Consider the following 16617-nt stretch of genomic DNA (forward strand, 5'->3'; position numbering starts at 1 on the left):
CCTCCTCATGGTCAAGGACACCGAATGAGGTGAGATTTTGCATGGTGCCCCAGATCAAAGTCGATTGACAGTCATTTGTATTTGTTCCATTTTCTTACTATTGCCTTCATTGTGGTCTCCTCCTTACCCAGCGTCTTACTTACGGTTTTGTAGTCCATTCCAGCTTTGTGCAGGTCTATAATCTTGCCCGTGACATCCTTAGAAAGCTCTTTGGTCTTGCCCATGTTGTAGAGGTTAGAGTCTGACTGATTAGTTGAGTCTGTGGACAGGAGTCTTTTATAAAGGTGACTATGTAAGAGAGCTGTCTTTAATGCAGGTAACGAGTTGATTAGGAGCGTCTAACTGGTCTGTAGGAGCCAGAACTCAATGGTTGGTAGGGGATCAAATACTTATTTCTCACTGCAAAATGCAAATAAATGTATAGAATTTATACAATGTGATTTTCTGGATTTTATTTTTGATATTCTATCACTGTTAAAATTAACCTACCTTAAAATTATAGACTGTTGATGTCTTTGTCCGTGTGCAAGCTTACAAAATCAGCAAGGGATCAAATACTTATTTCCTTCACTGTACGTGCTCAGCGGCAACAGAAGCTCCAACTTCATTAAATTGATTTATGAGGTAGTGGGCAAAAACACTCATGTGATAAAACAGGCAAGTTAATGTTTTACAGCACAGAAAGCAGCAGCTGCAAGAAACTGCTATGTCATTGGCATAATCACTTATTCTCTCTTGTCTGGGCAGGCATTACATGTGCCAACCATGTGCCTGGATGGTCAAACAAACCCATTACTCAGTACAAAGCAATTGCACATTTCGGAGATAATCTCAGCCTTCTGAAATTTATTATTATTCCAAGATCTATTGATACATTTTTTGCATGGGACAACCCCTTTAACTCAATTCAAACTTCAGTCAGTAGTGGTATGGTGAGCCCTGCTCCATCTCTCTCAGCTATGATAAAGAAGTTGTCCACTTCAAGGACAACGCCTTCTCATACCTCACGCTTGGCCCGATAAAATAAAAAAAGTTTGTACTCCCCTCGCATGCTGGTGCCTTTCCCGCAGTGTTGGCACTATTTCTCCCTGGGACTCCCGTGCTGTTGTTGTGACACCGGCACCCATTCAGCGCTGGCAGTACTGTCCACACCTCGTGTTGAACTGAACAGGAAGTCAGAGATCAGCTGCAGCCCGAACTTTCACAACAGTGTCACAACAACCGCACGAGAGACCCGAACCGCGAGAGTTGACACCGCTGGATCGGGAATAAAGTATAGACTTAATATTTTATGGGACCAAACATTTAGATCAAGAAGGGGTAGGCCAAGTAGTAGACAACCCCTTTTACTTTTAACCATATATTTAATGATTGTTTTTATTAGCATTTTTTGTATTACAATAATACAACAATTTAAAAGAGGAAATTGAGCAATAAATTGTTGATTTGACTAAAGAAAAACTGTTCTATACATAATCTTATGATAAAAGTCAATGTAGCAATATAAATGGCTGTGAAACAGATTAATGAACAACAAAGTAAACTTTATCAGTGGTTTGAAATATATAAATATATACATTTTTTTTTATTATTATTTTTCAATGCTAAAGAACCTGAAAAAAAAAAAACACAAAAATTGCTTTAGGTACTTTATAGCCTATTTCTATGTGCGCCATCTTACCAAGAATCTAATCTTTTTGATGCTGAAAGTATTTGAACTACGCATGTGGTCAGCTAAACGGCCAGGAGTCGCTATAACAATATGAGGCTTTCTGGTCAGCTCCAAAGCTTGGGCAATCATATCTATACAGAAAAATATTAGTGTGAGCACATACTGAAAGCGATATATGGCATTGTTATAGAATTAACAGTCACAAACACCGACCTGGAGATACGTACCCATTCCACCAACAATTATACAGTCCTTCAGGCCCAGCGGCTTCCCGAGAACTCGAAACTGTTCAGCAATCTGATATGCCAGTTCACTGTACAGAAAAACCATGGTGGTTAACATGAATTATTTTAAGAAGCTCACTATATATTTGTTATCCATGGTATGTTTTAGGTACCAAGAAGAAACTCTGATGTTTCAAATTGTGGCTAATAACGTAGATAGTACAATAAAAAGGGAGGACTAGACAGAAGTAACATTTAAAAAGTTATAATAAGAATGGTAGGACATGAAGAAATATCATGCCATATAAACAGGCTTATGTTGGGGAAGCAATGTCACAGCACGGTATCCAACACTAAATCTGCCATTTTAAAGGGAATCTGTCACCACATTTGACCTATGTAAACTATTAACCCCTTCCCAACATGCGCCATACATGTACTGCTCTGTGATCGCATTGTCCTGATGGTCTCCATGGCGACCCCCAGAAAGATGGGCATGGGGTCCTTCAGCGAAGGTGGCTTCAAAGTGCCTGCACAGTGTAGGACCTCAGATCCTCCTTCCCTGCCTGTCAGTTGCTGCTCCAATATTCTGCAGTGCAGATGCATTGCAGAACATCAGATCAGCGATCTGATGATATACAGTAATGTCTCATCCAGGGACAATGTAAAAAAAGAAAAAAATATATTAGAAAGTGTAATATTTAAAAAAAATCCCCAAGAAAAAAAAAAAGAATCAAATATTTTTCCAATAAATACATTTATGTAAACAAAAAATAAACAATAAACGTGCACACATTTGGTATCGTCGCGTCCGTAACGACCCGCTCTATAAAACTGTCCCACTAGTTACCGTATATACTAGAGTATAAGCCGACCCGAATATAAGCCGAGACCCCTAATTTTGTCACAAAAAACTGGGAAAACTTAATGACTCGAGTATAAGCCTAGGGTGGGAAATGCAGCAGCTACCGGTAAATGTCAAAAGTAAAAATAGATACCAATAAAAGTAAAATTAATTGAGACATCAGTAGGTTAAGTGTTTTTGAATATCCATATTAAATTAGGAGCACAATATAATGCTCCATACAGTTTATGATGGACCCCATAAGATGCTCCATACAAAATATGTCCCATATAAAGCTCCATACAGTTCATGATGGGCCCCATAAGATGCTCCATATTAAAATATCCCCCATATAATGCTACACAAATGTTGATTATAACCCCATAAGATGCTCCATACAGACATTTGCCCCATACAATGCTGCACAATGCTGATTATGGCCCTATAAGATGCTCCATAGAAATATGTGCTCCGTATAATGCTGCACAAATGCCGATTATGGCCCCATAAGATGCTCCATAGAAATATTTGCCCCATATAATGCTGCACATGGCCCCATAAGATGCTCCATAGAAATATTTGCCCCATATAATGCTGCACATGGCCCCATAAGATGCTCCATAGAAATATTTGCCCCATATAATGCTGCACATGGCCCCATAGGATGCTCCATAGACACATTTGCCCCATATGCTGTTGCTGCGATTTAAAAAAAAAAAAAAAAAAATCACATACTCAACCTCTCGTCGCTCAGGGCCCCCGGCTATTCTCACCTTTCCCATTCCACCGTTGGCGCCTCTGTGTCTTCCCCGGCCTCTGCGCCATCTGACCTGAGCGTCACTGCAGAGGACGGGGAAGACACAGCGACGCTGACGGTGGAATGTGGGATGGGTGAATATTACGCACTGCCTCATGCTCACCTGCTCCTGGCACGGTCCCTGCACATCCCTGGTTCCCCGGGCGCTGACAGCTTCTTGCTGTATTGAGCAGTCACATGGTACCGCTCATTACAGTAATGAACATGCGACTCCACCCCTATGGGAGTGGAGTCGGGTCCATATTCATTACTGTAATGAGCGGTACCATGTGACCGCTCAATACAGGAAGAAGCTGCCGGCGCCCAGAGAACCAGGGACCTGTAGGGACCACGCCAGGAGCAGGTGAGTATGATTAGACAGCTGCCACTTCCCCTCCCCTGCCGACCCCTGGGAATGACTCGAGTATAAGCCGAGAGGGGCAATTTCAGCCTAAAAAAATGGGCTGAAATTCTCGGCTTATACTCGAGTATATACGGTATTCCCTTCAGTGAACACAGTAAAAAAATTAGGCAAAAAACAATGCTTTATCATCATACAGCTGAACAAAAAGTGCAATAAAACGCAATCAAAAAGACAAATGTAAATAAAAATTGGTAGTGATGAAAACGTCATCTCGTCCCACAAAACATAAGCCACCATACAGCTCCATCAGCAGAAACATAAAAAAGTTATAGCTCTCAGAATAAAGCCATGCAAAATAATTATTTTTTCTATAAAATAGATTTTATAGTTTAAAAAGCGCTAAAACATAAAAAAACTGATATAAATTGGGTATCGCTGCCTTACCAATTTTACCACAGGCGGAATGGTATTAAAAAAAAAAACAAAAAGCAATTCCTGAATTGCAAATTTTTGTTCAGTCCCCCAACAATCAGAATAAAAAGCGATCAAAAAATGTCATATACCCAAAAATGGTATCAATAAAAACGTCAGCTCGTCCTGCAAAAAACAAGACCTCACATGACTCTGTTGGCAGAAATATGGAAAAAGTATAGCTCTCAAAATATGGTGATGTAAAAAACTAGTTTTTGCAATAACATCTTTTAGTGTGTGACAGAAGCCAAACATAAAAACACGCTATAAATCTGATATTGCTGTTATCGCACTGACCTGAAGAATAAAGTCTTCTAATCACTTATACCACACGTGGAACGGCATAAAAAATAAATAAAACCAATTCTTCACCTGCTGTGGATTTTTTTCATTCTACCTCCAAAAGATCACAGTAAGGCTCAGTGCACATTTATCCTGCACTCTACGCTTATACCGGGGTTTCCGTGTAAATTTCTGATTATGTGATTCAGACGGAACCTGTGGCGGAAGATTCCCTATAATGAGGCTGATGGAGGCACTGTGAACGCCATAGGACCTGTGATCCAGTGGGGTCCATCTTTTTAGGATTGTAAATAGAATTTCCAAAATGGGGTCACTTGAGGGGGGATTCTGCTTTTCTAGCACTTGGGGGCCCTTTATATGGAATCCACAAACTGTTCTAGGAAAATCTGAGCTCTAGGAGGCAAATGGCGCTCTGTCCCTCCATGTATAGTACTCTCTCCGTGTGGCTAAGCAGGACTTTACAGTCGCATATGTGGTATTTCTACATTCAGCAGAAATTGTGGGACAAATTCTGGAGCCATTTTTACCCATTTACCAGTATGAAAATGTAAATCTTGGAGGTAAAATGTAAATTATTTCATCTTCACTGCCCAATGGTGTGAATATAATCACTGTACCCCTAGATGAATTCATTGAGAGGTTTAGTTTGTAAAATGGGGTCAACATATGGGGGGGTTCTGCTGTTCTGGCACCTCAGGGGCTCTGCCAATGTAACATGGCACCCTCAAACAAGTGCAACAAAATCTGCACAGTAATATGGCGCTACTTCCTTCTGAGCTTTGCATTGTGCCTCAAAAGTAGTTTTCGACCACATATGGGTTATCTGTGAACTCAGGAAAAACAAACTTTGGGGCCCATTTTCTCCTGCTACTTTAGTGAAAATAAAAAAATATGTAGCTGAAAAAAGATTTTTGTGGGAAAAATGTGATTTATTTTCACGACTTAAAGTTTTAAACTTCTGTGAAGCACTTGGGGGTTCAAAGTGCTCAATACACATCTAGATAAGTCCCATAAGGGGTCTAGTTTCCAAAATGGTGTCACTTGTGGGGGTTTCCACTGTTTAGGCACATCAGGGGATCTCCAAACGTGACATAGCGTATGCTAATCATTCCAGCAAATTTTACATTCAAAAAGTCAAATGGCGCTCCTTACACATTAGAAATTACAAAACAAATTGTATTGAGCAATTTCTCCTGTTACCCTTGAGAAAGTAAAACAAAATTACGTCTAAAGGAAAATTTTTGTGAAAGAAAAAGTAAATGTTTATTTTTTCCTTCAACATTCCAAAGATTCCTGGGAAGCACCTGAAGGGTTAATAAACTTCTTGAATGTGGTATTGAACACTTTGAGGGGTGCAGTTTTTAGAATGGTGTCACACTTTTGTATTTTCTGTCATATAGGCCCCCAAAGTCACTTCAAATGTGAGGTGGTCCTTAAAAAAAATATGGTTTTGCAAATTTAGCTGTAAAAATGAGAAATCGCTGATTAACTTTTAACCCTTATAACTTCCTAACAAAAAAATGTCTGAAAATTTGTGCTGATGTAAAGTAGACATGTGGGAAATGATATTTGTTAACTATTTTGTGTGACACCACTCTCTGATTTAAAGGGAACCTGTCACCCCGTTTTTTCAGATTGAGCTATAAATACTGTTAAATAGGGCCTGCGCTGTGCGTTACTATAGTGTATGTAGTGTACCCTGATTCCCCATGTATGCTGCTTTGGGAAAATGGCCGCCGCGATCTCTTGTGCGCACGCGCGGCATCCCGCGGCCATTTTCCTGAAGCCCCGTGCAGCAGAGCACTCCATCTGCGCACGCGCGGCCCCAGGAAGATGGCCGCCCCCACCGATGAAAGGGATGACAGCGCAGATCGCGCGCTGTGTCTTCACGTGGGCGCAGGGAATTCGGACCTTGGACATGCGCACACCACTACGCCACCAACGGAAAGCTGGGGAAGAAAAGAGCGCTGTGAACACGCCCACCTGACCAGACCAGCCTGATTGACAGGCGAAAACGGCGACTTTGGTAATGTATTTCTCAGCATACATGGGGAATCAGGGTACACTACATACACTATAGTAACGCACAGCGCAGGCCCTATTTAACAGTATTTATAGCTCAATCTGAAAAAACGGGGTGACAGGTTCCCTTTAAGGGCATACAAATTAAAAGATTGAAAATTGCAAAATTAATAAACGCAAGTCATATCAAAGAAATTTTACCACTATCATGAAGTACAATATGTCATGAGAAAATCAATCTCAGAATCCGTGGGATCCATTGAAGCGTTCCAGAGTTATTACCTCATAAAGGGACAGTGGCCAGAATTGTAAAAATTGGCCCGGTCAAGGTGAAAACAGGCTTCAGGGTGAAGGGGTTAATATGGGCATACAGGTTATAGACTGCTGAGGAGAGTGATTCCTGTGTGTCTCATATCAGCTGTGTTGCTGCTGAGAAATTATCTTTTATCACTTTATATAAGTGGCCTCTTCCAGACTCCGGGGCGGATGGTGCCAGAGATAACTCTGCCCCAGAGATTATTATATACGGAGGGAGACATTACCATGGTGCGCTGCGTCATGGTCACCATGGTGCGCTGCGTCATGGTCACCATGGTGCGCTGCGTCATGGTCACCATGGTGCGCTGCGTCATGGTCACCATGGTGCGCTGCGTCATGGTCACCATGGTGCGCTGCGTCATGGTCACCATGGTGCGCTGCGTCATGGTCACCATGGTGCGCTGCGTCATGGTCACCATGGTGCGCTGCGTCATGGTCACCATGGTGCGCTGCGTCATGGTCACCATGGTGCGCTGCGTCATGGTCACCATGGTGCGCTGCGTCATGGTCACCATGGTGCGCTGCGTCATGGTCACCATGGTGCGCTGCGTCATGGTCACCATGGTGCGCTGCGTCATGGTCACCATGGTGCGCTGCGTCATGGTCACCATGGTGCGCTGCGTCATGGTCACCATGGTGCGCTGCGTCATGGTCACCATGGTGCGCTGCGTCATGGTCACCATGGTGCGCTGCGTCATGGTCACCATGGTGCGCTGCGTCATGGTCACCATGGTGCGCTGCGTCATGGTCACCATGGTGCGCTGCGTCATGGTCACCATGGTGCGCTGCGTCATGGTCACCATGGTGCGCTGCGTCATGGTCACCATGGTGCGCTGCGTCATGGTCACCATGGTGCGCTGCGTCATGGTCACCATGGTGCGCTGCGTCATGGTCACCATGGTGCGCTGCGTCATGGTCACCATGGTGCGCTGCGTCATGGTCACCATGGTGCGCTGCGTCATGGTCACCATGGTGCGCTGCGTCATGGTCACCATGGTGCGCTGCGTCATGGTCACCATGGTGCGCTGCGTCATGGTCAGCATGGTGCGCTGCGTCATGGTCAGCATGGTGCGCTGCGTCATGGTCACCATGGTGCGCTGCGTCATGGTCACCATGGTGCGCTGCGTCATGGTCAGCATGGTGCGCTGCGTCATGGTCACCATCGTGCGCTGCGTCATGGTCACCATCGTGCGCTGCGTCATGGTCACCATCGTGCGCTGCGTCATGGTCACCATCGTGCGCTGCGTCATGGTCACCATCGTGCACTGCGTCATGGTCACCAGTGTAATGGTTAGTACTGCTCCCAGTGTTTGAGCAGTGTCACCTTAGTGTGATCCTATTCTCTCGCATGTGAGAATCAGAGCACAGGTGTGGAGAAGACTGAGAACGTAATTTCTCCACATTCTCCTTTGTTTGAGTGGACATGTCGTACCGCACTCTGATGACATCTGAGTACAGTCGGATGCTTTACATGCACCCATACCCTTGTATGGGAGCGCATGCTGCATATTTTTCCTCACGCTGAATAGGCATGAGAAAAAAAAAGCACTAGTCAGCACTGCCCACAGTATAATATAGGGCTAAAAGCTATCCAATAAAACATTGGTTAGCACTCGGCCATGTTATACACTCATGTGAGCGAGCTTTTAGATCTCAGGATTTGGGCCGCTTGTTAAGTCAGTGCCAGGAGCGTGGTTACGGTAGTGGTATACACAGAGCAGTGCCTGAACCCGAACTGGTGCTGCCCCCCAGGACTAAAAGCCAAACACCGCCAGGGAAATAAAGCCAATTTCCTCCTGGCAGCGGGGCTCTCAGTGCAGTCTACGGACAGTGTCAGAACGCTATTAACCTGCAGCTTGACCCCCATATCTGCAGGTTAATAGCACTATTTTGCATGACAAGTTCCCATTAACCCCTTCAGGACTGACTTTTTTTCATTCCGCTTCTTCCACAAGAAATACCTTTTTTTTATTTTTCAGTCAATACAGTAATATGAGGACTTGCTTTTTTGCAGGATGAGCAGTAGTTTTGAATTAGATTACCATAAAATGCACTGAAAAAAAAAAAATATTCCAAGTCGGATGAAATAATGAAAAAAATGCAATTCTACAATTATTTTTTGCTTTTATGGCATTTGCTGTATAGTAAAAATGACCTGATATGACATTGATGCAATTCTGCAGGTCAGTACGATTTCAGCGATCGCAAACTTACATATCTTTGTGTTTAAGTGGTAAAAAAAAAATGTTTTGCTTTGTGCCCCCATTTTCCAAGACCCGTAACGTTGTTATTATTTATTCTGATCACTTTTTATAGCTAAAAGCGCACACACCGAGCATGTGCAGAACGGACAACAAGTGCATGCTCAGTATAGCAGAAACTAGCCCAACACTAACAGAAATAAACACTTGAAATAGATCACTCTGTAATGACTATATATGAGTTTCACTTTTTGTATTGAAGAACTGAAATAAATTAACCTTTTGATGATATTCTAATTTTGTGAGAAGCACCTGTACTTTACAAAGTTGAGTAAAATACAAGTTTATTGAATTACTCAAGATAAAAGCATAACATATGAATTCACCAGTAGATGGCACTATATAACAAATGAATAGGTGGAAGGAATTAACATGCAAGTTGCTATCATCGGAATGGAATGATCATCTAGTAATAAGCCCTATGATTTCCAATAGGCGTTGATAGCAAATCTAACTGTCATATACATGTTAGGAAGAAAACCACCTAGGAAACAAATTAAGGAAAGTTATGCACTTTATCCCTGTTATATAGTGCCATCTACTGGCTATTTGATATATTATGCTTTTAACTTGAGCCATTCAATAAAATTGTATTTGATTCAATTTTGTAAAATAATTAACATGTTACTCTTACCATTGGTTCAGTGTGCACAATATGCTTACTTCATCTGCAATTTTCATGGTGCAGAACCTATATTACACCAGTCCAATACTTGAAGGTACATATTTACTATGCTTTATATTACCCATCTAAATTTATAAACATTATTCTCTACATACCTGGACTGACTGCTAACATTGGTTTATCATGTTCTATTAGAGAGCAGAGACAGTTACTTTGGCAACCAAAGACCCATTAAGTGCTGGAGTCTGGGAAAGAGGGATATAATGGCATGGTATTGTAGGAGAACGTACAACAAGGAGAGTCACGGGCACTCCAATGCAGGACGTACAGTTATGCCCAATGTGCAAAGGGGCTATTAGAGCAGACCTAGAAAAAAAAGTGTACACAACACACTGGGTTACCAAGGCCAGTGTTAAAAATCATTGTCTAGTAAGGAGTGAGCAATCATTTATCTTCGTGCCAAATATTCTAGTTCATAAAAAAAATCAAGTGAATGATCTTACCGAGTAGGTGTGAGCACCAGGCAAAATATTCCAAAAGGATCCTCAGACAGCTTCTGGAGTATGGGCAGAACAAAAGCAGCAGTCTTCCCACTCCCAGTTTTAGCACAACCCATGCAGTCACGACCTATCCAAAAAAACAAAAGTGGTTCAATAAACCAATGCAGGTATGAGCTTGCATTTATAAACAGAAGCTACAGTACCATTAGGGTCTTTAGAATATATTGAAAGTCAAGACCATTTAGGCCCAATCTATGTATGCTTAATCCTTCAAGTGCAACTCTGTGTGTGCATCAGAAATATACCAGAAATGTACCAGATGAGTAGAGGAGGAGAGCACAGTCACCTCACCTCCTATTTCAATAAATATTGCACAAAAATACTCCCTCAAAATGTTTGTATATGCCCCCACAGTTATTGCTCCTCTAGTCCTTAAAGAGGCTGTCTGGGCATAAGGCATTGATGACCTATCTGCAGGAAACACTTTGGTTGGAGCTGCACTCATATTGTAAAGGTTTTTGGCCATTGACTGCTACTGCTTCTCTGCACAAGACTCAGAGGTGTGCTACAGTAATGGCCATTATACCGTGACTAGTACGGCACCTAGCAGCCCAGTTCAAAGGATTGACATCTGGCCGATGCAAACAATTCCAGTTGCAAATCTTCATTCATTACATAGTGGAATGTGTTGAGAACAGTAAAACATAAAAATGATCAATGTAAAACAAAATTAATATCCCACGGAGGTCTGGATTTGGAAGGATACTCAAAATCAAAGTGGAAAATCAAATTACAGGCTGATCCATGGTCAGTGGAAGTGCCTCAAGACATGGAAATGATGCTCAGTAGTGTGTGTGGCTACCACGTGTCTGTAGGACCTCCCTACAACGCCTGGGCATTCTCCTAATGAGGCAGCGGATGGTCTCCTGAGGGATCTCCTCCCAGATCTGGATTTAAGCTTCAGTCAACTCCTGGACAGCCTGTGGTGCAACATGGCATTGGTGGATGGAACAAGACATGATGTGCTCAATTGGATTCAGGTCTGGGGAACGAGCAGACCAGTCCATAGCATCAATGCCTTCATCATGCAGGAACTGCTGACACACTCCAGCCTCATGAGGCCTAGCATTGTCATCCATCAGAAGGAACCCAGGGAACACTGAACCTGAAAATATGGTCTCACAATGGGTCTCAGGACCTCATCTTGGTACCTAATGGCAGTCAGTGTACCTCTGGTGAGCACATGGAGGGCTGTGCGGCCCTCCAAAGAAATGTCACCCCACACCATTACTGATCCACTGCCAAACTGGTCATGCTGGAGTATGTTTCAGGCAGCAGAACCTTCTCCATGATGTCTCCAGACTCTGTCACATGTGCTCAGTATAAACCAGCTCTCATCCATGAAGGTCACAGGGTGCCAATGTTGAATCTGCCAATCTTGGTCTTCTCTGGTAAATAAATCACCATTGTCCCATTTATATCACTGGCACTTCCTAATAGATATCAAAACACTTTTCGGACTGACAATCAGTCAGCCGAATAAATTGAAGAGATCCAGAATTTAAATTTAAAATAAGGCTTTATTCATGGACAGTATATCCCGTGCCATAGTGCACAAGCACCAAAACTGAAGGTGGGGGGTCACATAAGTATAACAGGCTAAAAGCATACAGTGCCACATAGTAGAAAATAGTGCTGTATATAAACTTATTCCGTCACACTTTAGCTGCCTAAGCATACATACAGTGGATCCAGATAAAATGAAAAAGGACAGTAACAATAGCTACCTGTAGCTGACCCAGCGTCCCACCTCAACCCAACGCGCATTTCGCAATCCAGCTTCTTCCGGGGTCTCTTCAATTTATTCGGCTGACTGATTGTCAGTCTGAAAAGTGTTTTGACTTCTCTGGTAAATGTCAATCGCACTGCACAGTGTTGGGTTGTAAGCACAACACCCACTTATGTTACATTGGGCCCTCATACCACCCTCATGGAGTCTGTTTCTGACAGTCTGAGTAGATACAGTGAGGCAAAAAAGTATTTAGTCAGTAAGCAATAGTACAAGTTCCACCACTTAAAAAGATGAGAGGCGTCTGTAATTTACATCATAGGTAGACCTCAACTATGGGAGACAAACTGAGAAATAAAAATCCAGAAAATCACATTGTCTGTTTTTTTAACAATTTATTTGCATATTATGGTGGAAAATAAGTATTTGGTCAGAAACAAACAATCAAGATTTCTGGCTCTCACAGACCTGTAACTTCTTCTTTAAGAGTCTCCTCTTTCCTCCACTCATTACCTGTAGTAATGGCACCTGTTTAAACTTGTTATCAGTATAAAAAGACACCTGTGCACACCCTCAAACAGTCTGACTCCAAACTCCACTATGGTGAAGACCAAAGAGCTGTCAAAGGACACCAGAAACAAAATTGTAGCCCTGCACCAGGCTGGGAAGACTGAATCTGCAATAGCCAACCAGCTTGGAGTGAAGAAATCAACAGTGTGAGCAATAATTAGAAAATGGAAGACATACAAGACCACTGATAATCTCCCTCGATCTGGGGCTCCACGCAAAATCCCACCCCGTGGTGTCAGAATGATCACAAGAACGGTGAGCAAAAATCCCAGAACCACGTGGGGGGACCTAGTGAATGAACTGCAGAGAGCTGGGACCAATGTAACAAGGCCTACCATAAGTAACACACTACGCCACCATGGACTCAGATCCTGCAGTGCCAGACGTGTCCCACTGCTTAAGCCAGTACATGTCCGGGCCCGTCTGAAGTTTGCTAGAGAGCATTTGGATGATCCAGAGGAGTTTTGGGAGAATGTCCTATGGTCTGATGAAACCAAACTGGAACTGTTTGGTAGAAACACAACTTGTCGTGTTTGGAGGAAAAAGAATACTGAGTTGCATCCATCAAACACCATACCTACTGTAAAGCATGGTGGTGGAAACATCATGCTTTGGGGCTGTTTCTCTGCAAAGGGGCCAGGACGACTGATCCGGGTACATGAAAGAATGAATGGGGCCATGTATCGTGAGATTTTGAGTGCAAACCTCCTTCCATCAGCAAGGGCATTGAAGATGAAACGTGGCTGGGTCTTTCAACATGACAATGATCCAAAGCACACCGCCAGGGCAACGAAGGAGTGGCTTCGTAAGAAGCATTTCAAGGTCCTGGAGTGGCCTAGCCAGTCTCCAGATCTCAACCCTATAGAAAACCTTTGGAGGGAGTTGAAAGTCCGTGTTGCCAAGCGAAAAGCCAAAAACATCACTGCTCTAGAGGAGATCTGCATGGAGGAATGGGCCAACATACCAACAACAGTGTGTGGCAACCTTGTGAAGACTTACAGAAAACGTTTGACCTCTGTCATTGCCAACAAAGGATATATTACAAAGTATTGAGATGAAATTTTGTTTCTGACCAAATACTTATTTTCGACCATAATATGCAAATAAAATGTTAAAAAAACAGACAATGTGATTTTCTGGATTTTTTTTCTCAGTTTGTCTCCCATAGTTAAGGTCTACCTATGATGTAAATTACAGACGCCTCTCATCTTTTTAAGTGGTGGAACTTGCACTATTGCTGACTGACTAAATACTTTTTTGCCCCACTGTACATGGATGTTAGTGGCCTGCTGGAGGTCATTTTGCAGGGCTCTGGCACTGCTCCTACTGTTCCTCCTTGCACAAAGGAAGAGGTAGCGGTCCTGCTGCCGGGTTGTTGCCCTCCTAAGGCCACCTCCACGTCTCCTGGTGTACTGGCCTGTCTCCTGGTAGTGCCTCGATCCTCTGGACACTATGCTGACAGACACTGCAAACCTTCTTGTCACAGCTCGCATTGATGTGTCATCCTGGATGAGCTGCACTACCTGAGCAACTTCTGTGCATTGTAGACACATGCTACTGTACTTCAAGGTGCGAGAGCAATGAAAAAATGAAAAAGTGACCAAAATAACAGTCAAAAAAGGATGAGAACTGAGAAAATGGTCTGGTGACCCCCTGCAGATTCACTACTTTATAGGGGTTGTCTTGCTAATTACCTATCATTTCTACCAGTTGTCTGTTCCATTTGCACAACAGCAGGAAAATTGATTCACAATGAGTATTGCTTCATAACTGGACAGGCTGATTTCACAGAAGTGTGATTGACTTGGACTTATATTATGTTGTTTAAGTGTTCCCTTTATTTTTTTGAGCAGTAACTATATTTTACAAATAGATCATATAATATATACTGTATATACTGTATGTAAAATTATATACTACAGCTTTAGGAGTATTGCGCCTATATATATTTAATACATAGGTACAATGTGTATACTACAGGTACAGTATTTTTGTATGGATACACCGACTCCACTGGATGGGAGAGGTAGGGCCAGGAATCAGCCCCAGACTGAACTCATCACTCTTTTTGTTTCCTCCCTCTACTAATGTACCTATGCCCGACATTGCCATTTCCGTGTGTGGTTCTACCATTACTCCCCAGCAACACGCCCGCTGTCTTGGGGTCATACTTGATTCATTCGATATTGCAGTGAAAAAACTGACAGGCGGCATTCTCACCTCCATCAGTAGAAGAGTGCTTGGAGGAGTGAACATGCCATTCTGCACAGGCTGAAGGCAGGGAGAGGGCTCTATGGTTGCAGCCTGAGGAGAGCAGCCAGCTTGCATAGAATCACAGTGCTGGCGTGTGAGTACTGCTGAGCTACGCAGCATTGCTGTAGCTATCAAAGTGTTTAGCAATGCTCCTGACTCGCGGATCATAATCACCCCACAGGCCAGAGTTTGACAAGTGTGCTCTAGACCTGCATTCTGCCATTGACGCAGTCAACCACTCCATCCTGTCACAAATCCTGTCATTCCTTGGCATCACAAACTTGACCATTTCCTGAATATCCACATACCTCCCTAACCGGTCTCTTGCAACGCTCTGTCCTTGTACCCCTACTCTTTCATTTATACCATTGACCTGGAACAACGCAAAGTCCCATGGCTTCTGATGTCATTCAGACGTCACCTCTCTGCTACCCAGAATCCCAGACTGTCCATCAGCTATACGTCCTTCTCATGATGATTTCTAGAACTTTTTGGACAAAAATTTCTGTGACTTTTTTCTTCTCTGAAGCGAATAACTCATCAATTACCTGCTTGTTCTGTCATGCAAAGATCTTTCTTGGAGGAGATTCTCCCACTTCCACTGACATATCTCAACAGGGCAGTTCCTTCTCTTCAATGATGGCAAGTAATTCTGACTTCGAGAGCCTGCACTGGGTATCAGTGTCACTAGCAGATTTCTCACTACAATGCTCATGCAATGGCACTGCAAAAATCACAGGGCGCAGAGGCAGCAGGAAGCCAAGTGTCAATCAACATCACATCAGCAGTGATGCCTGTCAACGGAGCGGAGGAGAATGAGCTGCTCTGTCAATGTGACGTCACAAAGTTGAAGAGGTGCCACCAGGGGACGGTTCTGTGACCGCGGTCAGCCGGGAGACATCAGAGCATGGCAGAACAAGAGGGCAGTTAGCAACTACCTACCGAAGTGCTTAGCCCGCATGAAAGGAAAAAAAGGCCCAGGATAACCCCTCCATTTTTCTTCCATCTCACTCAACCACCCTACCAGACATATCCATTTCGGTAAATTACCCTACGCTTTCCCCATCTCATAAGACTGCTGCCTGGGGGTAACTTTTCCCACTGTTTTACCCTTCAAATCGCAATTTCAAGACCTTACCACCTCCAGCTCAAAAGAGTTTCCAGAATCCGCACTTTCCTCAAAACCAGAGTGTACAAAACTATAATATCCTCATTCTCTCTCACCCCAACTACAATATCCTTCTCTGTGGCCTGTAGAGGTCGCTGTAACACACGCACAAGGGTCATTGATGCCTGTCTGCAGACTCCACCTGCAGGACCTGCTCAGCCACCGTCCAGCATCCCCCTGTTCTGTCCCTTCTCGTGTCTCTCCCCATTAGGCCTCGTTCAGACTGCCGTGATTTTACTTGGGAAAACATCAGGGATTTGGATCCGATTATCGTCAGTTGAACCAGATGACAAAGTTTCCCCCATACCTGACAATGCCGGCCAGCACACGGGCTGTACACTGATACATCTGTGCCCTGTGATTTCTCATGGACCGGCACAGACGGGTGGATGATTCTGATCAGCGCCTGCGATCACACATGGACATGGCTCCATGGT

At 43.5% G+C, this 16617-nt stretch overlaps 1 protein-coding gene across 1 annotated transcript in view; it reads right to left on the minus strand.

Annotated features, from left to right (window-relative positions):
- The window catches only part of DDX49 (DEAD-box helicase 49), a 34779-nt gene that overhangs the window by 17723 nt on the left and 439 nt on the right, over positions 1-16617 (minus strand). Inside the window, exons 2-4 of the mRNA XM_069767719.1 lie at positions 10404-10527; positions 1900-1985; positions 1682-1803 (exon numbers count right to left, since the gene is read on the minus strand). Of these exons, the coding sequence (XP_069623820.1) occupies positions 1682-1803; positions 1900-1985; positions 10404-10527 (332 nt within the window). The remainder of the gene's footprint in view (positions 1-1681; positions 1804-1899; positions 1986-10403; positions 10528-16617) is intronic.

The sequence above is a fragment of the Ranitomeya imitator genome, chromosome 1 (genome assembly GCF_032444005.1).
Source record: "Ranitomeya imitator isolate aRanImi1 chromosome 1, aRanImi1.pri, whole genome shotgun sequence".
Taxonomy (NCBI): Eukaryota; Metazoa; Chordata; class Amphibia; order Anura; family Dendrobatidae; genus Ranitomeya; species Ranitomeya imitator.